The sequence below is a fragment of the Nilaparvata lugens genome, chromosome X (genome assembly GCF_014356525.2).
Source record: "Nilaparvata lugens isolate BPH chromosome X, ASM1435652v1, whole genome shotgun sequence".
Classification (NCBI taxonomy): domain Eukaryota; kingdom Metazoa; phylum Arthropoda; class Insecta; order Hemiptera; family Delphacidae; genus Nilaparvata; species Nilaparvata lugens.
Window position 1 is genome coordinate 100,642,430 of NC_052518.1, and position 25,276 is coordinate 100,667,705.

Consider the following 25,276-nt stretch of genomic DNA (forward strand, 5'->3'; position numbering starts at 1 on the left):
ATAATTTGGATCACCCGTTATTGATAGAAAATCGTGTATAAGAAACAGTTTTGGGTTGCAGCTGTTGTTCATTTTACAATAATAGCCTTAATTTGATCATGTTTGAATACATTTTTATTGATAATAATTTTTATTTCATTTAATTAATACTCACAAATTCAACTGAATGTTGATACAAATTCTTCACAATTCAAATGATAATCAACTTTTAGAAAAGTAGAAAAGAAATATTCAAATATAGAAAAGTATTACAAGAACAACAAAAGTATTGTAGTAGAACACATTAATTGATGAAGCGCTTTATTATTATTTAGCGTATGGTAATCTATTAGTAACCACTAATAGTGGCCCGTTTGTCCTTAAAATGATAAGCTTCAAATGACCCAACTTTTTTGTTACGAATGTAACAATATCTTTGGAAGCATTCTTCGCACAAATATGAATTGTGTCTCGGTAGGCGTGCACATCCAATGACTTTCCGTCTGGAAAAATGAGTTGAATATTAGAAAATTTCTAATGGAAACAATTTTACATAATATTCAATAATGGTTATTCATTTAGTATCATTAGACGTGTTTTGTGAAATTCATGTAACTATAATGGAAAAGTATTGCATAAAACTGTTGTTTCAGTGAAAATAGTCATTGCCGAATTGTGACTCAAAAGCCAGTTAAATTTTAACCGTGATTAATTTCACGAGAACCAATCAGAGATTAGTCCAGTCACTATATACACTATACACAACAAATGGCCAGAAATTGGCTCAAGTACAAACAATAATAAATTTTCCATTTTTCCACCGAATTTGACTTATGATGCATGATTAGAACATGATTTTGGACTGCCTTGACGAGCCGAGAAGAATGAAGTGAAGTACGGTGACATCTGAGCATTGTGTCAAAAGTTAAATGTTTGAAATTTTTATCCTTGAGGTGTCCTTATGCGCGCCTCTCAACTAGGAAATACTGAAATAAAGTGTATCTAACGAGTGATTCTCATTTAATAATTAAATAATTCATAAAGGGTACTGAGATTTTTATTCCTCTTTCTATTTCTATATCCAAATAATGTATTTAAAAAAATCAGAGCTACAATATAAATTGCAAGCACACCCCCTTTTTTATGTCTATATTAACTGGACTAGAAGGCCTTTTAGAAAAGACGGCTTCTCTGACTGGTTCTCGTGAAATTAATCACGGTTAAAATTTAACCGGCTGTTGTGCAACCCGGGCCTAAATGTTTTGGAAATGCTAAAAGGTTAAAAGCGTGAACGATGGTATAGGGTATGGAACTACTGCTGAGTGGTCTAAAAGTGATTTCCATGTTTTTTTGTTTTATTGGACTTATACAGAGTGTCCCAAAATTAAAGTGCCAAAGTTTGACACTTTAATTTTGGGACACTATGTATAGGAAAGGAATGATTTATCGAACTGATAAACCGTACCATAGTAATCATGATCAACTAAATAATGTAAGGATGCAGTATTCAAAATTTCTCTTGCAAAATAATATAGCAGTGTGCATGCAAAATAATATAGCCAATTAAGTTTTGCACAGTTCGATTTCATGTTGAAATGGTCAAACGAGCTGAATATCCTAGTTTTTGTTTTGGATATTACTCACGTTGGTATATGTATATTGCATATAATGCAATATTTTCCTTTGGTGATGTAATCCTTTCTGGACCATGGATAATGTGCTGAGCACAATGAGTCCCTTTGGGCTAACAAAATTCTGTAACAAACCATAAAAAACTAAGTAGAAAGCCTTTAAAATGTTTGCATAATTATTTATTCATCAGCTCTATCGATTCTCATCCTCTTATTATGAAAATTATAAAAGTAATATTGTAGTTAGCAAAATAAAATTAAAGTTTATATAACAACCAGTTCACAATGAAGCATAAAACGTTAATAAATACAAACTTCTTGTCTTGAATAAAATGAACATGTGTAAGATACAAAAAAATAACTAAACAGAAACACACATCTGACAAAACTGAATCTGAATAAACCACCAGAATTAGTAGCAATCGGATAAGTGAAAGATGATTAAATTGGACGTTTGGAATGACGTGAAACAACAACAATAGATTATTATTATTATTAAATTCACCCTTATTATAGCAACTGAAAATGGAGCAATTAATAGATTGACACTCGGTTTGGTTTTTTGGCTAAAAATAAATAATTCATTCATAGCTAGTTATTATTCAAGTCATATACCATCAAAACAATATATATATATATGATATTATCATTATTTATTTAGAATGTAGACACTACACGAGCTTAGTAAGTTGAAGCCGTGCTTTCTATGTCTAGTGTGGAGGTTGGAGTCCAAAACTCATTTTCTTCCTGAAGCGAATTAATTAAAGTTTCGAATGCCGATTTCAATAAGTCCGGGTAGCTAGGAGAAAATAATATTTTCTCAGCAGTAGTAACTAGCCCAAACCTATGGGTGAATGTGTTTTTTTTTTTTTTTAGTAGACATTCAAATTTATTCTTTTTTATAATATGAAAATTGAATCAATTCAAATTTATGCTACATAAAATACACAAATTCATTCATAGGTTGGAGCTAATGCTTATCCAGTAGCATATAGTATATATATTTTTCAAAATCCATTTTATAACCCTACATTTCTTTTTTAATCGGTTAAAATGACCAATTTGATCGATTGCTCTGGTAGGTATGGTGCAATTGTTAAAACTATTATTGAAATATGAGTATATGACAACTTGTATATGAGAAGCTTACAATATTTTAATGATTATAAAAATATAAGTTTTTATACTGCAGTATGAAACAGTCGAATTTTTCTTGTTAGTTGATAGTAAAACTCACCTTCACTATCTATTAAGTCTATCACTATCTATTTGGAGGGTAACGCTGGTTACACACTGGGTGGTTTCTGCCGCGGCGGCGAAACTGCCGTCGCCACCTCGAAAAAAGTCGAGCTTACACATTCAGCGGCAAAAATACCGCCAAACATTGAGCGGCAAAATTACCGCCACGTATGATCAGTAGCCAAAATAATTCTTGTAGTTATTCATCGCAAACGTGTTGTGACTTCTCTGTTTCAAGAGTGTTCAGTTAATTGTATTTTGCACATTTTGTCCCACAAAACTGGCCTCCTGTTCTACAAATGATATTAACAACTCATTGTCTATTAACTCACTCATTTTCTCAAACTCGTCAACCACAAACACTTAAAACAATAGATAAATGTTATAAACAACTCACAAACTTTACAACAAGACACAAATTAAAAGGCTGATTTTCAAAGACCTCTGACTTGGAGCAACTGATCAGCGGCAAAAACACTGCCAGCCGCAGTGGCAGTGGACGGCTGCACAGCTGCCGCCAACGGCAATATGGCCGCGTGGCGTTTCTGCCGCCCAGTGTGTAAGCTTCCATTCAAGTCTATAGACTACTGCTCGAACGGCGGCGAGGGCGAAATTACCGCCGCGGCAGAAACCACCCAATGTGTAACCGGCGTTAAGTGTAAGAGAGGGCCGACTGCGCCCTAACTTGGCCCTCCTAGGTCAAAAATAAAGGCAGTCTCCTGCCTGTTATACGAACCTGCCTCCAGAGAATTCAATGAGATGTTCACAATTGCCCAGGTGCTGGAACAGGTACGGGTAGTCCAACTCAACGGTCAAATCGCTAATACGTGTTGCGGCCATGTCCTTTGTGTCCGGATTCACCTTGATATTGCCTGATAGAGCCCACTCTTTCACAACGGTACTGTAATCACACGGCTGCGAGAAGTCAACGTAGAATGTTTCATTAATGAAAAACATACTCGATGGGTAAAGATCCTGAAAATGAAAAATAGAAAATCAGTGATATGTTAAGTAATAATTTTACAGAGCAGTTGAAAACTATTATTGATTATTATACTGATTCATTTCAAGCTGTCATATTTCATAATTATTTTATTCCATGTTGGAAGCTGCTCGCTCTTGAATCGAGGGCTCTGACTTCCAAGGGAGAGTGACATATGCTATAGTGAGGTCCACGTTATAATGGCAGTGAAGAAAGATAGGAGAACAACGTTGCCTTTGCCTCTGTCTTGTCAATGCCTTCTATAGACGGTAGCTGATACAGCTTTATTGATGTAATATTAACTGTTCATTCTCGTTTAAAATAATCCATAATATTTTATCAAGCAAGAAATTATATTTTTCAATAATTTCATAATGAATTTTCATAATTAAGATGAAATAGATTAGCAATCAATGTCGAAAAAACCAAATTTATTAATTTCTCTTTGCGCGCACCAAAAATTCACAATCAACCTATTATTTTCCATCTAAATAGCTGTACATATGACTTATTATGCCAATGTCCTCCTATAGAGCAGGTCGAAGAGATTAAATACCTTGGTATTTTTATTGATTCAGCCTTAAATTGGAAAACACATATATCTAATCTCAAGAAAAGTATCAATACCTATCTTTGTAAATTCTATCACTTGAGAGAGCTGTGTGATACAAACACACTACGCACAGTATATTATGCCTTAATAAATTCAAAATTAGAATACGGCATTGTATGTTGGGGTGGAGCTGCAAAAGTGCACTTTAGTCCACTACACAAATTGCAAAAACATTTCATCAGACTAATACTATTCAAAAATCGAAGAGAGAATTCGTTTCCTTTATACAAGAGATTACGTATTCTCCCAATTCGCCATCTTTTTGTTTTCAAAGTCTTAAGAATTTTCTTTATGCGAAGTGGAAACGATGGATTTTTCAGGCCCAGCTTTTCTGAAAGAAGAAGACTTGACCTGGTATCAAGACTACCAAGAATAAATTTTAGCTTCTTTTCTAAATCTTTTGTATACCTAGGCCCAAAACTCTTCAACGCTATACCACATGCTGGTAGAAGAACTAGAACTTGGAAAGAATTCTCAACAATAATTAAAGACTGGCTATTCCAATATCAAGATATAGAAAACTTTTTTTCAATTCTATCCTGAAAATCATACACTGTTTCAGCTACCGGTACAATGCCATGTATTTATACTCCATAAATTCCCAAACTTTTTGTACTTTGTGATTTATATTTCCACTTAGCTCATATTTTTCTTATTAAGTTATAGTATTGTTTTAATATTACAAAATTCAACACTGCGCTTCTGCTTTGTTTTTCTAAATAAATTTTTATAGCTGTTCTTGCACATTATATGCACATTTGTACCGCAATGGCCGAAAATACTTTGCTTAGATTTTTTGAAATAGCAACTATATAATATTCGAAATATGTAATTATAATATATGATACTGGCAGCGCCTATAAACAATTGCTGTCAGTTTAATTCTAAGATAAAATATTGTAATTTTTTGTTTGTATAAGAAAAAGGAGAATAAATTTCATTTTCATTTTCATTCATATTTTGTTGATTAATTATTAATTATGTTGTTACTTTGTGTGAGTGTACAAAAATTTCGTCAGTAGTGATAATTAGGTCAGAGCATTGAACTGTGTACAACGTTAAATACTGTAAATTCGATATGAAATGGGATCGCCAGAAAAACTTTCTCAGTTTCTAGCATCGGAGTTTGAGGAAAGTGAAAATACTAGATGTGAAAGTGATAATCCTCAAAAATCAATGGAGCCCAATAAAGATAATAATTTGGTTAACCAACTTTGGACTCTAAAGGCATCTTTTGAAGATTGGGGCACAAAGCTGTATGATAAGAAAAAAATATGTCAAGCAGACTATAAAGAATTTCTTGTGCTTTGTGAGAATCTTGCAGTAATCGCAGGGAAAACCGAAGTTAGCAGTGAGGGAAACGCGCAAAATACAAAGGTAGATGAAAGACTTAACATGATTGAAAAACAAATTGAGAAGCTTTCATCAAGTCTGATAGTTTCAACTCCAATCAAGAAGCCTAGCTACGCCGAGATGGTCCAACTACCCAAGAAGAAAGAAGAAAAGAAGCCAGGAGAAACAAAGGAGAAATCCAGTGAGCAGAGGAGCCGGCCGGTTCCTAAGGATAAGACTATCCTAATAAAGCCGAAGGAGATCCAGGGAACGGAAAAACAGACCAGCGAGAACCTGAAAAAAGTTAATAAAAAAACTATGTCTATCGGGAACTCTTTGAAAGTTAAAAAAGCAATCAATGTGAATGGCGGAGGAGTACTTCTTGTGATGGACTCTAGTGTAGATAAAAATAAAATTTTTAGCGATTCTACGCTACAAGATGCTAAATTCGAGGTAAGTGAGCCACCTAAAATTAAACCTAAATTGGTAATATACAATGTCCCTGCCGAGTGGAGTCAAGAAGAAATAGTTAGCGATATTTTCAATAGGAACTTTCAAGATTATATTTCACTTGAGAAATTCAGAAATTCTTTTAAACCAATTTTCAAGATAGGCCCAAAAGATAGGAAGCAGGTTAACTGGGTTGTAGAATGCGCAGCAGATATTAGAAATAAATTAAAAAATATGAGAAGAGTATTTATAGACTGGTCATCAAGCAATGTAAAAGACTTTGTATCAGTAAGTAGGTGTTTCAAATGCAATGGACTTGGCCACATCGGACGTTTCTGTTCCCAGGAACACAACTCATGCAGCCACTGTGCAGAGACCAATTATGATATCAAGTCGTGTCCAAATCTAAATGAACAACCAGTATGTATAAACTGTAAAAAACGTAACAATCCAGCTAACCACAAAGTAAGTGACAAAAACTGTCCGGAGTATGAAAAGGCGCTGAGGAAGGTTGTTGAAAAGACCGACTATGGGTATTAAAAAGATTTTTCTCGGTGCCTTGCAACACTTCAGTAAACAGAAAGTTTCTATTGTTACACAAAATAATATTACCAATAAGAATATATGTGAAACACTAGATACATTTAAAATGTTCAACATGACTGTTAAAACCCCAAAAAGTAGAATCAATCTTGTTTATAATTATGGTGAATATGTAGATTTAGTTATCTCGTTTGCATGTAAAGAAGGAGACAGCATGATGTTATCTAAGGGGCTTTCAAAATTCTTACAATGCTCCAAAATTGATTTTAACGAATGGTTACAACTTCCTAACACTGAGGTAAAATATGTTAAGGCCTTTTCTGTAGAATCTCACTGTCCTGTATTCATTGTAGAAACAAGCAAACAAGCTCAACTAAGATTTAATAATATGCTTGCTCTACTTAACAGGTGGAGTTTGGATAATTACCCTTTAGTAATAGGAATTGATATTTTTAACTATTCAATTCAAGATAATATACCGTCAATAAGTATGCTGAGTTCTGTCCTTGAAAATGAAGCCCTTCGCTTTGTATTTTATAATCAAGGGATTAGAAATATTGATTACTTGGAAATACCCAGTCAATTTAATAACAGCGATACTGAGTATCCTGCTGGTTTATTTGAGGGTATGTCAAAGTACGAAAGATATATTAATACAATGATAGACCTGCGTAATCTCCTTGAAAAGGCGGATGCTGAAAATGCGAAAATATATAAAGAAGCTCTCAATAGTATATACAAAGACGTAACGAACAAAACAATTGATGCTGTGAAGAGAAAAAATATGAACATATTTGATAATGATATGAAGAAATTTTTATTCAAAACAAACACTTTTTACAGAATGGGGTATAGTCTAGAAGAAGGAGGCAAATATGTTGAATTCCTAGAAGCCGAAAATAAGTTCAAAACCACTGAAAAATACATATTAGTCACTAAAGATACAGAACTTATGCTGGATGGCGAGCTAATAACTAAAATAAATAAAATACACATCAACAAGCCTCTATTCCCACAAGTCAGTTGGATAGAAGGAGTACCTGGCTGTGGAAAATCTACATATATCATAAGAGAACACACGCCAGGAAAAGATCTAGTATTAACTCAAACTAGAGCAAGCATTAAAGATATAAGAGAATCAGTCTCAAGACGTTACACAAAAGAGAACTTATCTATCCAGCTTGAATTAGATTATAGGACAGTAGCATCCTACATAATTAATAATTCGGGCAAAAAATATGAAAAAGTTTACATTGATGAGGGACTAATGATGCATGCGGGATACATGGGATTTATTGCAGAATTGAGTGGAGCAACGGAAATTATAGTAGTAGGTGACTCCAACCAGATACCTTACATAGAAAGATCTCCAGTAGTTACCAAGTGGAACAAAATTTCAGATTTCTGTGAGCCTGAGGAATATATAACAATGACTAAGCGGTGTCCTGTAGATGTCTGTTTTGCCCTTCAATCATTCTACCACGAAATCAGCACAAAAAATCCCCAAATAAAATCTATACTTCCAACTTTCAAAAACGGCGAAACTCATCAGCTAAAGGAAGATACTCTGATACTGAAATTTACGCAAAAAGAGAAACAAATTCTAAGTAATTCAATGAAAAAATATAAGTCTCAAAGAATTAACACAATTCACGAAGCACAGGGGCTCACATCAAAGAATGTAGTATTAGTAAGAATTGACACAAGAGACAATACAATTTATAACAGTGTGCCGCATGCTATTGTTGCAATATCCAGGCATACAGAAAGTTTCAGGTATCTAACAACAGGCTACAATGATGCAGTTCAGGACATAATTGATAGAGTGAAGGACAGGACAGGAGAAGAGCTTTTGTCATGGAATCGAGAAAGGTTGTTGAAAGGAGAAGCTAATACTAACAAAATTGATCATGGCTGATATCGATGAAATCCTTACATCACTGGAAACTGATAACTTCACTCCAGAAATCGATGACTACATTAATTTTGTTCCTTCCATAAATGGAAAAAATGTTGAATTTTTAAATATTTTTTCAACTAATATCCGTAGCCTCCATGCAAATTTCAACCAGCTCATTTGTTGTATAAACAGCTTAAAAACTGATATACATGTAATTGTTCTAACCGAAACTTGGCATACCGTGAACATGCCATTCACTTACAAGATCTCAGGTTTCACCGAAGTAAATAAATGCTCAAAGATGAACAAATGCGACGGTCTGTGCATTTATGTTAGAGATAATATTGATGTCTGTGAGATTGCCTGTAACATAGTTGATGCCAACTCTTTGTGCTTGGAATTGAAAATGTCGAATGAAAAAATTTTTAGAATTATAGGAATTTATAGATCACCTAGAAATCAAAACACTGAGAATTTTATCAGCAGTCTAAATAACTTCCTCGATAATATACCTAATTCAATAACTGTTTGCATGGTTGGTGATATAAATATTAATATTCAATCAACTAGCACACAGGTTCAGGAATACCTGCATATTTTACTGAGCAGAGGTTATAAGTCTTATATAAATGGGAGTACTAGAGTCTCGACCACAACTGAATCGTGCATAGATCACATATTTTTCAAAAATAACAGCAAATTCAACTATATTTTTGGAAATATTTTCAAAACAACAATAACTGATCATTATTCTGTACTATTACACTTGGGTAATGAGAAAAATCCTGAAACCACTTCACATAGAAACAGGACTACAAATAACGTTAAAATTGCATACAACTACAAACTAATTGCTGAAAAATCGGAAAAAGAAAATTGGAATACTATTTTTGGAAATGATGATACTATAGATACCCTAGTTGACAATTTTGTGGATCGTATAAATGGTTTTATGGATTCAAGTAAAACTGAGAAGTATATTCCTCGCCGAAAGCGTCCCTTAAAACCTTGGATTACGGACGGAATAATAAGATCAATTAATTATTATACGGGATAAAATGCATGATAAAATAAGAAAAGGCCCTGCAGATGCTGATTCGATAAATACATACAGAGTTTATCGTAATACATTGAATAGACTCGTAAGTGAGGCGAAGGATAACTATTATAGGGATAAAATAGAACAATGTAACACCAATAGTTCAAAGCTTTGGAGGTGTATTAATGAGGCTATCGGGGAGGGGAAGAAAGAGTGTTGTAAAATTGGAGTTGATGCCAAGAGGTTGAATGACTTTTTCACCAATGTTGGGGAGAGACAGGCTAAAACTATAAACAATGATCCCACAAGCTCTCCAAATTTCAATTTCAACAACGATGTAATTGAAACTCCTCTACCGAATTCCTTCTTTATGAGACCGACAAACTTCAATGAAGTTCAAGCGACAATAAAAGAGCTGAAAAATAACTGCACCCCAGGCTTGGATAATCTCAATAACAAAGTACTCAAACATATAAGCCACACTATTTCACAGCCGCTTTCCGTGATTTTCAACAAATGCTTTGAACAAGGCTACTTCCCTAAACATTTCAAAACCGCCAAAATAAAACCTTTATTCAAGCAAGGAGATCCCTTGGACCCAAGTAACTACAGACCAATCAGCCTTATTAGTAATCTAGCAAAAATCATGGAGAAAATTATAAAGAAGAGATTAGTTGTGTATTTGAACAAGCATAAAATAATAGATAAGAATCAATTTGGATTCCAGACTGCGAAAAGTACCGAAGATGCGTTAATTGAATTTTCTAATACTGTTTCACAAAACTTGAATTCCAATTACAAATCTATAGCAGTTTTCCTGGATATTAAAAAAGCCTTTGATACTATACCACTGTCACGATGTATATCGTAACTAGAGAAAGGAATTGAATTTAGGGCTCATTTATTCGACGCTCGGCTATCTTTCATAGAATCTGAGGGGTCAACGTTCAAGCCAGCCACTGGCCTACCGCTCAGCGGTGCTGCGCATCCTCTCTCCCCTCCCTCTCGGTCACTGAGGGAGGCTCGAGAAAGGCCAGCAGGAGGCAGTCGAGTTCGGAGAGCCAAGTCGAGCGGTCGAGAGAGGTGAGAAGGAAGCAGCGAGCAGCTAGCAACGTCACAGTACGTCTTGTACTAAGTGGACTCCGATTTCTTCAGCGACCGGGAGTTGTGTTGAGGCTAAAGACGATTAGCCTCCAACACGGTGGACTCCACTGCTCTACACTCGTTTGGGGCGAGTGTTGAACGACATTTAACCTGTTTAGACGACGGGCTACCAGTTTCGACCAACGGCGACACGTCAGGTTTGGTCGAAACCTGACTCCCCATTGGTAGACCACCAGTGGGACATCGAGGCGCAAGAGGACATCTGGGAAGGTGTGGAAAAACCTTTCCCGCGACTCCGCGGACGATCCGGACCCCAGGAGGACAGCTGGTGCCCGGCAAGTGGGACTTAGGAAAGTCCAGAGTGCTGGCCGCCGCAGCGCACTAGTCCAGTGCGAGATCGAGAAAGGACATCTGGGAAGGTGTGGAAAAACCTTTCCCGCGACTCCGCGGACGATCCGGACCCCAGGAGGACAGCTGGTGCCCGGCAAGTGGGACTTAGGAAAGTCCAGAGTGCTGGCCGCCGCAGCGCACTAGTCCAGTGCGGGATCGAGAAAGGACATCTGGGAAGGTGTGGAAAAACCTTTCCCGCGACTCCGCGGACGATCCGGACCCCAGAGGACAGCTGGTGCCCGGCAAGTGGGACTTAGGAAAGTCCAGAGTGCTGGCCGCCGCAGCGCACTAATCCAGTGCGGGATCGAGAAAGGACATCTGAGAAGGTGTGGAAAAACCTTTCCCGCAACTCCGCGGCCGATCCGGACCCCAGGAGGACAGCTGGTGCCCGGCAAGTGGACTTAGGAAAGTCCAGAGTGCTGGCCGCCGCAGCGCACTAATCCAGTGCGGGATCGAGAAAGGACATCTGGGAAGGTGTGGAAAAACCTTTCCCGCGACTCCGCGGACGATCCGGACCCCAGGAGGACAGCTGGTGCCCGGCAAGTGGGACTTAGGAAAGTCCAGAGTGCTGGCCGCCGCAGCGCACTAATCCAGTGCGGGATCGAGAAAGGACATCTGAGAAGGTGTGGAAAAACCTTTCCCGCAACTCCGCGGCCGATCCGGACCCCAGGAGGACAGCTGGTGCCCGGCAAGTGGGACTTAGGAAAGTCCAGAGTGCTGGCCGCCGCAGCGCACTAATCCAGTGCGGGATCGAGAAAGGACATCTGGAAAGGTGTGGAAAAACCTTTCCCGCCACTCCGCGGCCGATCCGGACCCCAGGAGGACAGCTGGTGCCCGGCAAGTGGGACTTAGGAAAGTCCAGAGTGCTGGCCGCCGCAGCGCACTAATCCAGTGCGGGATCGAGAAAGGACATCTGGGAAGGTGTGGAAAAACCTTTCCCGCAACTCCGCGGCCTATCCGGACCCCAGGAGGACAGCTGGTGCCCGGCAAGTGGGACTTAGGAAAGTCCAGAGTGCTGGCCACCGCAGCGCACTAGTCCAGTGCGGGATCGAGAAAGGACATCTGGGAAGGTGTGGAAAAACCTTTCCCGCAACTCCGCGGCCGATCCGGACCCCAGGAGGACAGCTGGTGCCCGGCAAGTGGGACTTAGGAAAGTCCAGAGTGCTGGCCGCCGCAGCGCACTAATCCAGTGCGGGATCGAGAAAGGACATCTGGGAAGGTGTGGAAAAACCTTTCCCGCAACTCCGCGGCCGATCCGGACCCCAGGAGGACAGCTGGTGCCCGGCAAGTGGGACTTAGGAAAGTCCAGAGTGCTGGCCGCCGCAGCGCACTAATCCAGTGCGGGATCGAGAAAGGACATCTGGGAAGGTGTGGAAAAAACCTTCCCGCGACTCCGCGGCCGATCCGGACCCCAGGAGGACAGCTGGTGCCGGCAAGTGGGACTTAGGAAAGTCCAGAGTGCTGGCCGCCGCAGCGCACTAATCCAGTGCGGGATCGACAAAGGACATCTGGGAAGGTGTGGAAAAACCTTTCCCGCAACTCCGCGGCCGATCCGGACCCCAGGAGGACAGCTGGTGCCCGGCAAGTGGGACTTAGGAAAGTCTAGAGTGCTGGCCGCCGCAGCGCACTAATCCAGTGCGGGATCGAGAAAGGACATCTGGGAAGGTGTGGAAAAACCTTTCCCGCGACTCCGCGGCCGATCCGGACCCCAGGAGGACAGCCTGTGCCCGGCAAGTAGGACTTAGGAAAGTCCAGAGCGCGAGCCGCCGCAGCGCACTAAACCAGTGCGGAACCGAAAGAGGACCTCTGGGAAGGCCAGGGAAAGCCTTTACCAGAGCTCCGCAACCAATCCGGACCCCGGGAAGACACCCGGTGCCCCAGGACTTTGACTTAGTCCCGACACGAAGCCCTTTCTCACGACTGACACCGCAAGGTTCCTATTCCCTTCATTCCGCGACCAACCCTGTTTGGCAGTGCGAAAGCACGGCCCCTCTTTCCTAAAAGAGGGAAACATTTCTCCAAAACACTCAAAACTCTGTTTCAACCCCCAACTCGAACGAGGGTGGTTGACGGACGCCCCACCAAGACTCCCGTCCCCTGCTGCGGCCCTCCCCAGTCGCCGACTGAGTTTAGCCGGCCCAGAGCGACACTGGGAACTCTGATAGAGAAAGGTGTGGGCAAAAATCTACTCAGACCACATAGTTTTCTTTACAATAAACTCGAAAGATATGGCTTTAGGGGAATATTTCTAGAACTCATAAAGAGCTACTTGAGAGATAGAACCCAGTCTTTAACAATCGACAGACTTACTGATGTCTCCAAAATGACCTCCTACGGTTTGCCTCAGGGAACGGTACTATCACCAATCCTCTTTATATTATATGTCAATGACTTATTAAAGCTGAAATTAAAAAACGCCACAACTATATCTTTCGCAGATGACACTGCAGCTATTTTCCATGGGGAATCTTGGACTGGGGTACATGAAATTGCAGAACAGAACTGTTTGCTCATAAAAAATTGGTTGGACAGAAACACCCTGAGCCTGAACATTGAAAAAACCAATTACATCACCTTCGCATTCAATACAACTGGTAAACCTGATGAGAATTTAAATCTGAAACTCCACTCAAACTGCAACAATAACTGCACCTGCCCTACTATAAAAAGAGTCAAAAGTACCAAATATCTAGGTGTCCAAATAGATGAAAATTTGAAGTGGGACATACACATAAAATTTATTTGCAGAAGAATGAGATATTTATCCTATAAATTCTACGAAGCAGAAAAAATTCTGAACTCAAAACATCTAAAAATGGTTTACTTTGCACTGGTCCAGTCCATAATTCAGTATGGTATATCCGTATGGGGGGGCTGTTATAATTCTCACTTAGAAGAGCTTTTCATAATTCAAAAATCAATAATCAAAACAATTTTAAATAAACCCAGACTTTACCCAACCGACTTGACTTTCAAAGAGTTTAATGTGTTAACAGTTAGCGCTATCCGCTTTGTTGAATGATAGACAAGGATAATAATACCATTGCTAATCAAACACTGCCATTAAAACGTAGACCTCACTATAGTATTAATGGCATAACTACTCCACACAACCTTGTGGTAAGCAGTTATGTCATGTCTCATGTCTGTCATCCACAAATCATTAATTTTGTCCTGAGTAGACGAAGGGAGCCCAGAATGAGTGCTTCCTGCATCTGCCCTAAAAGTAACATTCAGAAATCAATTTTAGATTTGAAAGCGGTGATGGACGCATCCCTCCAAGAACACCGATTACAAGAACAGCCAGTCGTTGTGTGGCTGTTCCTCGTTAGTTAATTAATTAATTTGATCCGTTCTCCTCCACATTGGTCCCAATATTATATCCAGCTGGTACTGATAATTCAACTACACATATTGCTTTTGCACTTCTATCGAGGAGGAAAACATCAGGATTTCAGCAGCTGTCAAAAGCTTGGTGATTGAGAAAGAATAGTTCCAATAAACTAGTAGTTCTGTGAACAGTAGACCTCACGCAGTATTCTCATCCATAAGTACCTGATTGAAACTATAGACCTTATGGAAATACAGCAATAGACTGGCTTCTCCACACATCTGTGTAATCACTTGTCAGCTCATTTATGATGAATAATTCTATAGTCTGATTTTTACTCTAATATTGGCATATGAAGGAGGCTCCTTTTTCCTTTTATATTATCCTTGAAATGCAAAATTTAAAAAACCCTGTATATACGTCGACGCGCAACTAAAAGAGGAACATACCTGTCAAATTTCATGAAAATCTATTACCGTGTTTCGCTGTAAATGCGCAACATATAAACATTTAAACATCAAGAGAAATGCCAAACCGTCGACTTGAATCTTAGACCTCACTTCGTTCGGTCAATAATGTTCAATCTCCCCGGGGATATAAGTCAATAAGGCAGCACCGGTGTTCTGTCTATACCATAGGAGTGTCTCATAAGATATCAAAACATCACAGACCACTTGAAATAACTGTTAAAAATAAATAGTCATCATTGTACATTGTGAATATTCTTCTTCTTCTTTTTCTTTTCCCCTTCTGCCGCTACAGCGTAGGGATCCCAGCCTCGGTCCACCTCTTCCACACCCCCCGGTCATCAGCCTTTCTCCTCATTTCCCTCATGGAACTCCCTCTCTCGCGACCCAGACTTTCAAGATAACTCTCCCAATTCATTCTCGGTCTACCTTTCCTTCTTTTTCCCTCTCTCCTGGCCACCACCACTTGCTTTACTCCTCTATATTCCTCCATCCTGGTGACGTGTCCAAACCATTTGAGCTGCTTTTCCTTTACGTCCTCACTTAGCGCCTTCCTCCCTACCTCTTGTCTTACCCTTTCATTTCTCCATCTATCTCTTCTCGTTTGGCCCACCAATTTTCTCAAGAATCTCATTTCGGTGGCAGTTATCCTACTCCAATGGCTTTTGAGGGTAACCCAGCTCTCACTTCCATACATGAGAGTAGGAGCAAATACACAATTGAAGACTCTTTTCTTTGTCTCCATATACAGCTTAGACAGCTCTCTTTTTCCTACTAATTTGTTGTTTAGTTGGAAGTATACATGCATGGCTCTCTTCACTCTGTTTCTGATTTCTTTGTCCAGTTTCCCATCATTGCTGATCACTGTACCAAGATATTCATATTGATCAACCTCTTCTAGGGCCTGTCCTCTACATGTAATTGCCAGAGTATTTCTTTGACCCCCCGCTATCTTCATAACCTTGCTCTTCCCTGCATTGACCTCCATACCTCTTCTTGCCATAACCTTCTCCCATACATCCACTGCCTTTTGAAGTTTACTCTCACTATCCTCCATTAGCACGATGTCGTCCGCAAATACCAAGGCCTGCACATACACTGGTCTGAGGTTTTTATATCCAACCTTCATTTTTGGAGTGTTTCTTTTACAATATTTGAGAATGCTATTCATAAATATTATGAAAAGCAGTGGGCTCAGGCTATCCCCTTGTTTCATCCCTTTCTTCATATTGAACTCTTGAGAAAGGTCTCCATCTAGCCTTACTACTCCAACGGTCTTTTTATATAGTAGTGCCTGTACAGCTTGAATCAGTCTATCACTCACTTCCATCTCCCTCATGGCACTCCATATTTCTTTTCTGGGCACTGAGTTGAATGCGGCCTTGAGGTCAATAAATGCCAAATATAATTCTTTTCCTTCTTCCAAATACATTACTATCACTCTTCTCACGGCACAAATGTGGTCTTGAGTCTGCCTATCCCTTCTGAATGCGCTTTGCTCTTCCTCCAGTCTCTCCTCGACTTCTCCTCTCAGTCTCTTCTCTATAATCCTGGAGTATAGTTTTAACACCACTGACGAAAGACATATTGCTCTATAGTTGTCGCACCCCACCGTTCTACCTTTCTTATAAATGGGAATGATAATATTTTTCTCCCAATCACCAGGTATTTCATTGTATCGCCACACCTTTTTGAATAGTTCCCACAAATACAACTTGACCTTTGATCCTCCATACTTCATGTACTCAGGGCTTAGCTCATCAATACCTGCTGCCTTTCCAATTTTCATTCTCCTTATTGCTTCCTCAACTTCCATCCTGCTTATATCCCCGTTCTCCTCCTCTGCTTCCCTCTCCCTCTCAGCCAGTCCCTTCATGTCCTCTTCCTCTCCACCTCCAAATTTCTCCTCATAGTGACGACTCCATGTTGCTAGTATTTCCTGAGGATCAGATATTATCCTTCCTTCTTCATCAGCAATATTCCGTATCTTTTTCCCAGCTTTTCGTCTCAACCCTCTAATAGTACTCCAAAATATCCTGTTATTGTACCGAAAGTTTTCTTCCAATTCCTTGCCAAATTCCTCCCATGTTTCAGCTTTGGCCTTCTTCACTGCCTCCTTAGCACGATTCCTTTTTTCGACATATGTCTGCCTGTCATCATCATTCTTTGTTCTGACATACTTTCTCCATGCTTCTTTTTTCTCTTTTATTCTTGCCTTAACCTCTTCATTCCACCATTTTGTGCACTTATTTCCAGTCCCTTTAATTCTCCTACAACCACACACTTCCTTCCCAACTCTTATGATTGTGATTTTAAGGGCATGCCATATCTCCTCAATTCCTTTTCCTGCTAATTCCTCTTCTTCCATTTTTCTTTCAAACATGTCTCTTCTTTCAGGCTTTCTCAATTCTTCTGTCTTAACTTTAACATATGTCTTGCTTTTTCTTGCTTTCGGTAAGGCGAATTTGGTATCTATCACGAGTAGTTTATGATCTGTGCTAAGCTCTGCACCTCTAATAACCTTGACATCACAGATGGCATAATTTGTCTGTCTAGTGTATACCATGTAGTCAATTGTGCTTTCTGCTTGCCTTCCCAGGGCCGAGTATGTTATTTGATGTATTGTCTTGTGGTTATAGAATGTATTCCCAATCATTAGGTTATTTTCCACCCAGAAATCAATTATTCTTTCACCATTGTCATTAATGATTTCGTCTCCAGCAAATTTTCCAAAACACCCCTGTCCTCTACTCATGTCACGTCCTACTCTTCCATTCCAGTCACCCATTATAATGACATGTTTGCTTCTTTCTCTTGCTTCATCCATTTCTTTTTGTAGCTGTTCATAGAACGCATCCTTTTCAGCAGGGTCATAGTCATCCATTGGAGCATAGATCTGGATTATTGTTACTTTTTCCTCCATTACCAAATCAACATACATCAGCCTTGGGCTTATTGCTTTCCATCCGCATACTTTCTTGTCTAGTTCTTCAGAGATCACTATTCCAACTCCTTCTCCTGCTCGTCTTGCTCTATCCACTCCTGAGAATCTCAGACACTAGCCCTTCTCTAGTTGTATCTCACCCTGTCCCTTCTTTCTTGTTTCGCTAAGTCCCATGAGTTCAACCTTGTACTTCATCATTTCCTCCACCAACTCCACCTCTTTCCCATTCAGAGTTATCACATTCCATGTCCCGAATCGTATTTTATTGAGTGTCCTTTTATTTTTCCTTAAATTCCGGTCCCGTCCGAGGCTAGTTGTAGTTCTTTGAATCAGTTTTAATCCAGCGTGTGGGTGATTAGCCCAACGACGCCTCCTTTGGAGCACTTCTTAGTCTGCCTCCTACCCATCGACCTGTCCGGCTTGGGAGGCCCTGCTGGTAGTTACACTACCGCCGGCATAGCTCCCTATGGTGTTGTGCTCCCTAGGAGGGGCCTTAAATTTTGTTTTATTAATTTAAAAGCAGCCCATATCAATAAGTGTTTTATAGTTATCCTTGTCTATCATTCGAAAAAGCAGATAGCTCGATCCTTTTCTGGCTCCGCTACGTTATGAGATCGTACTTCAACAATGTAGAAATATAATTCATTTCATTGTACAAAACATTACAATCATAATGTAATTATGACCATGGAGAAAAAACTAGGCTGAGTCTGTACCATTTGGCTCAACTCACACTTACGCGACTCAGGTCGAGAAGAGACTCGACTCTAGTCGAGAGCATGTGTTTTCAAATGGTGACGTCACGGAGACTAGAATCCACTGGTCTGAGTGTCACCATTTAGAAACACATGCTCTCGACTAGAGTCAAGACTCTTCTTGACCTGAGTCGCGTAAGTGTGAGTTGAGCCTTTCTCTTCAAAATTTTGATAAAAGGTTTTAGGCTCAACTCACACTAGCTCGACTCAAATCGTTTGACTCCAGTGGAGGATACTCCAGTCTCTCGACCTTACAACTTTTTTTGCTCATTGTCACTACTTCAGTTCCATGCTTCTCCATTTTCTAACCTTAATTTATTAAACATATATGATCTAATTTGTAAAAAATTACTTACCATGTAAAAAATTTTAAAATAATTATTATGAATATATTGTCTTATCTAATTCTTATTATTGTCTGATCTGAAATGATACATCACTTTCATAAAACATAACCTCACTTTCATTAAAAATGCACGGTACTACTAGAGACAAGCAATATAGCTTATGCTTATCATTTATCTATGGTACTACGCAACTCAAGTCGAGGCTCGATCAACATGTCGAGTCGAGGCTTGACTCAGTCTCACAGTCGTGAGGTTGCGGAGATTAGAATCGACTGGTCTGAGTGTCTCAAGTCGAAAAGAGACTAGAGTCGCAGTCTTTTCTCGATTTGAGTCGCGTAAGTGTGAGTATGTGTGAAACTACTACAGACTTATGCACTGCGTGATTTTCATGAACAAGAATTCGCTAAATATGGTGAACGCGGTCAGAGCGTGAGCATGCCACGTGTTCCATTGTTGTCGATGAGAGCTTAGCAAGTTCTTTGCGCGCGAACCGGAATCGCGCGACCTGCGATCATTAATGAAAATTGACTGAAAATACTACCAGGGCAGCAGAGACATGCAAGAGGTAGCTGGATTCATCATGTCGACGGGAGCTTAGCCAGTTCGTTGCGCGCGACCTGCGATCATCTTGCGTACTGCTCGCGTTCCTTCTGTGTGTCTCGCAGTGCATAAGTCTGTATGCATCTTTATCCAGCATCAATCTACTTGATCTAATCTGTAAAAATATTTTATTCTTACAGGAAACGCTTCAAATTGATGGTGACATTCTGTTTGGCCTTCTGAAGAAGGTTGCCCCAAATGTCCATAAACATCTAGTGAGTATACGTGAACCTTACTATAGCTTCTATTCGATTGACAAAATAATATTTCATGGTAACATCCTCAGTCTACTACTGTTCTAAAAACCATTCCTAGCAACAATTTGAAATTCCAAGATTTTGATCCAGTCTCATAACATGAGTGATCACGGTTTGATGAAATAGTATATTTCGCACCTAGAGCAGAAAATGAGATTTTTCCGGCTTGAAATCGGTTTTCAAGTCCAAGGCCATAGGCCGAGGACTAGAAAAGATTGAGAGCTGGAAAAACATTTTTGCCTGTGGTGCGAACGATATTTTTTGCCACACTACAGGTATTGCTGACAAAATAAATAAAGAATACTCGTTATCGTACCTATCTCTTGATTTCAGTGGTAGAAGATTTGCAGTCATGATTTCAGTTTCTTTTAAAATTTCACTTGGAATATCACAGGCGTCGTCATCTTCAAGCATTTTTGAAAATTCTGAATGCGCTAATCAACAAAAAATAATTGAAAAAAAATGGTTGTGAAGCGAATGCTGAATTAGTTTGATTCGAAATTCGAACTGAAGTAATGGCGACTTCAGATGAAGAAAGTTGACACTCGCCCGATCTCTACCTTAGCGTCTGGAAAGAGTACTCTTTCCGGCCTAGGCCAGAAAGAAACCTGTTTCTTACATCAGACGAGAGTCGTCTGCAAACAAGGTCTTTCAGATCTACGTAGGGACTGGAAAACAGCTGCTTTCTGTGCAGTGTGGCGAAAATATTATTTCCGTAACTTACATAGAATTTGTTTCTTTTTTTCAGAAAAAACAGAAGATCGAACCAATTTTATATATGACAGAATGGTTTCTTTGCGTTTTCACCAGAACCCTGCCATGGAACTCTGTTCTCAGAGTCTGGGATATGTTTCTGTTTGAAGGTAAAATTTTATTAATCATTCATTTAATATTTTACACTTCATTCGCTTTTTCTGTTTGAATGAATCAACAATATTTACTTATTTGTAGATTATTATTTATTTCGCCACAACACAAGATACATAAGACAAATGTAAATTATAATAAATCTTAATGTTTTGGCACAGCCAGCAAAGTCAGACTTGTGCACGTAAAAAAAAAAGTAAAAAAGTAAAAAAAAACACCTAAACATGAAAAAGCAACAAGAAGTAAAGATAAATGAAAAATAAAAATAGCCTACTAATATTACTTCTAATAAATCTGTTTCGCTTATTACTTCTAACAATCTGTCTTCGCTTGGAGCTCGAAGTGAACGGACGGATTTTGTTTTCTCTCTATCTTATCTAACAGCAGCTGGCTATGAACTGCTAAAATATTCTTTCCTGTGCGGCCGTGTACTAAAATCGGGTTTTTCGCAATTATTACCAGTTATCAACGCTGTGTGGTTTTTTTCTTTTATAAGTATATTGCTTCTAACGTTACCGTGCTAAATCAGCTATTATGAGTTTGTGTGGTGTTTGTAATCAACAAGTTGTGCGACCATCTAAATCTAAGATTTCGTGCACAAATTGTCAAGGAATTTTTCATGGGGGCTGTGTCGGTCTAAAAGAAAATGATATTGAGGTGCTTAGTGGAAAAGCATGGAACTGTCAAACTTGTTTCAATATAGTGCGTCATCAGAGGGCCGTATCCGATTCCACTCCTGTAATGCTTAACCCAAGTCATGGGTTGGTGGCCGGAGGGGCAGTGCAGGGACAGCCTGTAACACTCGACCAAATGAACAAATTGCTGGACAAACTTAGTGACAACTTGTATCAAAGACTGAGTACCGATATTTCTGCGTGTAAGGAGTTGCTGGAGACGAACACGCAGGAAATAAGCAAGCAACGGGAGCAGATTTCAAACCTACTTGAAGAAAACTCCAGGTTAAAAGCCAAATTAAGGGAAACTGAGCTGAACCAGGACGAGCTTGAACAGTACAGCCGTAGAAATACCGTTGAAATTTTTGGCGTGCCGGAGTTCGAAAACGAAGATATTGCTGAACGTATTATTGGAATTGCGGAGGCTCTCAACGTTAAGTTGGACGCCACTTCGATTGACGCGTGTCATAGGCTGCCAAAGCGGAAAAATCAAGCGACTCCTGCCATAGTGGTGCGTTTGGTGCGGCGTGGAGATGCGGAAGCGTTGCTGAGAAACAGGCGGGCCTGCAAGTCATTCACGACGAACGACATCAATGTTCAGGGAAACAATCCGATCTACCTGAACAAATCTCTAACGGCGAAAAGAAGGAAGATATTCGCAAACGCTAAAATGATGCTTGGAGATAATGATGCGCGTCGAGTGTGGATTGATCATGCCGGTAGAGTCAAGTTGCGGAGTGTAGACGGTAAGGTGGTTAAAATTCTAAGAGATGAGGAGGATTTGAGTTACATTGAGAGTAGTGGGACAGTAATTAACAAATAGAAAACTTTTTTTTTCAGTCCGTAATGTAATTTATGAATTGGAATAAATATATGTACTTACTATTTTGAGTTAAAAAGTATGATTTAAGTTGCTTGAATTTCTTCAATTCGTTTGAATTTTTTTTCTTTTTTAAAAAAATTTAAGTTAAATCTATTGAATTTGGATTTCTTTAGTTTAAATTTCTTTTAATTTGTTTATTTCACTTGTGCTTAATTGGGGTGTCCAATGAATAATATAAGGCTTTCATAGTGAGATTGAGATGTGTCTATCAGCTTCGTTCTTCTTGACAGAGAATGATGATAAAATTGTTGTTGGATTGGATTCTTTAACGTGTTTCGGTGGTTTGTTTTTCTAACTCATTCAGAAAGTGGAATTATCGATATTTCAGAGAGTGATGATAAAGTCGGATAACATCTTTGTTGATAATATTATGATAGAGTAAAGAATTTCTCTGCCTTCCTTTCCCCCGTATTCTTAGTTTCTTGTCACTATCTATCACTATCTTTTTGTCTTCCAAATTCTACCATTGTTTAAAGTTCTTGCTATGATAACAACCACCGCACTGCGTTTTTACTATTTACTATACAAGTCGTTCATATATTTGAATAATTTCTTATTCATATTCCACTTTCGACATCTCAGTCTCACTTTCAATTCTGATTCATTTGTCTCAAAACAAATGCTTGATATAATTACATGAGAATGTATGCTTGCCTTTGAATATTATGCATAAAAAGGCCTAACGTCTTACTAAAAGTTCTAACTAGCACTATCCCCATTTTAAACAATATTTTGGCTTTATAATGAAATTCTGAGCTTGAAAATAAATGATAATGTGAATTTATTACACATTTTCACATAAAAAAAAACAATATTTATTACATCTCTTTTTGCATAACAATCACTAAATTAATTTTCTATTGAATTACACGGCTGTACACAGGCTAACTTCATAAGGAAGGTAAATTATTTTTTACCCTTCTTCTTCTTTTACTTTTCTTTATTTTTTACATTTTTAATTTATTTTTTCTTTCTTGTACATTATCCCATTGCGAAATTGAATTATTTTTCATCATGGTTTTGTTGGATGATTTTAGCGGTTATATTGAAGATGGATGCTATAATACTATAGAAATAGAAGATATACTCGATTTTCAACCATTTAACTTTTTTAATGAAGGCTGCCGATCCTCCTTAAATATCTTACATTTGAACATACGCAGCATGAGGTGTAATTTCGATGAGTTTTCATATATGCTGCAGCATTGTAAAACTGATTATCACTTGATAATTTTGTCGGAGACATGGTTGTCTGATGATCATGAGTTTAACTTCAATCTAAACGGCTATCAAGTAATTGATTCACCGGCTATATTTAGTAAGTCTGATGGATTATGTATATTTATAAAGGAGAATTTGAGGACTGAGACTCTGGAAATTGACATTGCTTCAGCAAATTCAATTATTCTAGATGTTCATGATCCACAGTTGCAGCGAGATTTCACAATTATTGCAGTTTACAGATCCCCATCATTGCGGGTTGATGAGTTTATTGAAGACCTAGGCCAGTGCTTAGAAAAATTGAAAGATAGAGATAACATTATTTTGGTCGGCGACATAAATATTAATAAAAATCTAAATACAAATCTTGTAAATGAATACTGTAGCTTACTGCATTTAAACGGTTTCCAATCTTATATCAATAAATCAACTAGAATTCAAGGTAATTCAGTATCCTGTCTTGATCATATTTTCTATAAGAGTAGGAAACCTAAATCTGAAGAGATTCTAGGCGTTATTTTTAAAACAAGCATCACGGACCACTTCGGAATAGGCCTTGTTGTGGGGTTCTTGGACCTCACACTCGAACCTAAAGAGCAAGTGAAATTCATTGAAAAAATAAATTATCCACAGCTAATTGATGCTCTAAAAAAAGAATCTTGGGATTGTATAATGAAGGGGTGTGACTTGGAAAATCTAACAGAAATTTTTATTAATAGACTAAATGAACATATAAATACTGCTAAAACTAAAGTTAATCTGCGGCATAAACTACAGCCATTAAAGAATTGGATGAGCGTGAATTTGATCAACTGCATAAGAAGACGAGACAAAATGTATAAAAATATGGCAAAACAACCCCTAAACCTTGAACTAAGGAACAAATACACTAGATATAGAAACATACTGAGGAATCTAATAAAGAAAGCTAAACAGGATTATTTCAAAAATAAAATAGCACAAAATAAAACAAACTGTAAAAAATTATGGAGTTGTATTACTTGACAAAAAAACTAGGAACACTAATATTAAAATTGAGCCCACCATACTCAACAAGCATTTTTCTGAAGTGGGTAAGACCTATGCTGAGAGATTGCAATTGAATTCTATCCCTAGAAATATCAACCAAGCAAATTTTCCTGAAACCCATATAAATTCTCCTAACTCCTTTTTCTTTTATCCAACGAATGAACATGAAATAATAAACACAGTAAGGACTCTAAAAGATAATTCTTCACCGGGTATTGACAAAATCAGCAATAAATGTTTAAGAAATATATCCAATTATATAGCAAAACCTTTAGCATTTATTATAAACGAATGTTTCAAACATGGACACTTTCCTCAGGAGTTTAAAGTTGCAAGGGTTGTTCCACTATATAAGGCGGGGAATGTAAATGATCCATCAAACTACAGACCAATAAGCTTACTTTGCAGTTTATCAAAGGTTATGGAGAAGGTAATAAAAATAAGACTTATAAACTATCTAGATAACCATAACATTATAAATAAAAATCAATATGGGTTTCAGGCTGGGAAGAGTACACAATATGCCATATCACATCTCTTAAACATTGTTACTGAGAATTTTACAAGTAGTAGGAAGACTCTTACAGTTTTTTTGGATCTGGCGAAAGCCTTCGATACAATACCTCACAAAAAACTGTTAACAAAGTTGGAAAACCTAGGAATTAGGGGTATAGCTCTAAAATTGTTTGAAAATTATTT

At 38.5% G+C, this 25,276-nt stretch overlaps 3 protein-coding genes across 3 annotated transcripts in view; 1 reads left to right on the plus strand and 2 right to left on the minus strand.

Moving 5' to 3' along the window:
• Positions 1-91: 91 nt before the first annotated feature.
• Positions 92-19,758, minus strand: LOC111046956 (snRNA-activating protein complex subunit 3). The gene is made up of 4 exons (XM_039442831.1): positions 19,588-19,758; positions 3,586-3,824; positions 1,624-1,734; positions 92-482 (listed from the first exon to the last, which is right to left on the minus strand). The coding sequence occupies exons 1-4, from the start codon at positions 19,741-19,743 to the stop codon at positions 329-331; spliced, it is 660 nt and encodes a 219-aa protein (XP_039298765.1). The 5' UTR covers positions 19,744-19,758; the 3' UTR covers positions 92-328.
• A 1,753-nt stretch (positions 19,759-21,511) lies between these two features.
• Positions 21,512-22,267, plus strand: LOC120354717. Its single transcript, XM_039442156.1, has one exon. The coding sequence runs from the start codon at positions 21,512-21,514 to the stop codon at positions 22,265-22,267; it is 756 nt and encodes a 251-aa protein (XP_039298090.1).
• Positions 22,268-24,055: 1,788 nt separating this feature from the next.
• The window catches only part of LOC120354718 (zinc finger protein 3 homolog), a 5,567-nt gene continuing 4,346 nt past the window's right edge, over positions 24,056-25,276 (minus strand). Inside the window, exon 5 of the mRNA XM_039442158.1 lies at positions 24,056-24,137. Coding sequence (XP_039298092.1) covers positions 24,056-24,137 — 82 coding nt within the window. The remainder of the gene's footprint in view (positions 24,138-25,276) is intronic.

Excerpts from the sequence above, each read along its gene's own strand:
- LOC111046956 (XM_039442831.1), bottom strand. The coding sequence starts at position 19,743 with ATGCTGGATAAAGATGCATACAGACTTATGCACTGCGAGACACACAGA. Across the intron at positions 3,825-19,587 it reads TGCATGTCTCTGCTGCCCTG|GATCTTTACCCATCGAGTAT; the intron begins GTAGTATTTTCA and ends TTTCATTTTCAG. Across the intron at positions 1,735-3,585 it reads ATTGAATTCTCTGGAGGCAG|AATTTTGTTAGCCCAAAGGG; the intron begins GTTCGTATAACA and ends GGTTTGTTACAG.
- LOC120354717 (XM_039442156.1), top strand. The coding sequence starts at position 21,512 with ATGCTTAACCCAAGTCATGGGTTGGTGGCCGGAGGGGCAGTGCAGGGA.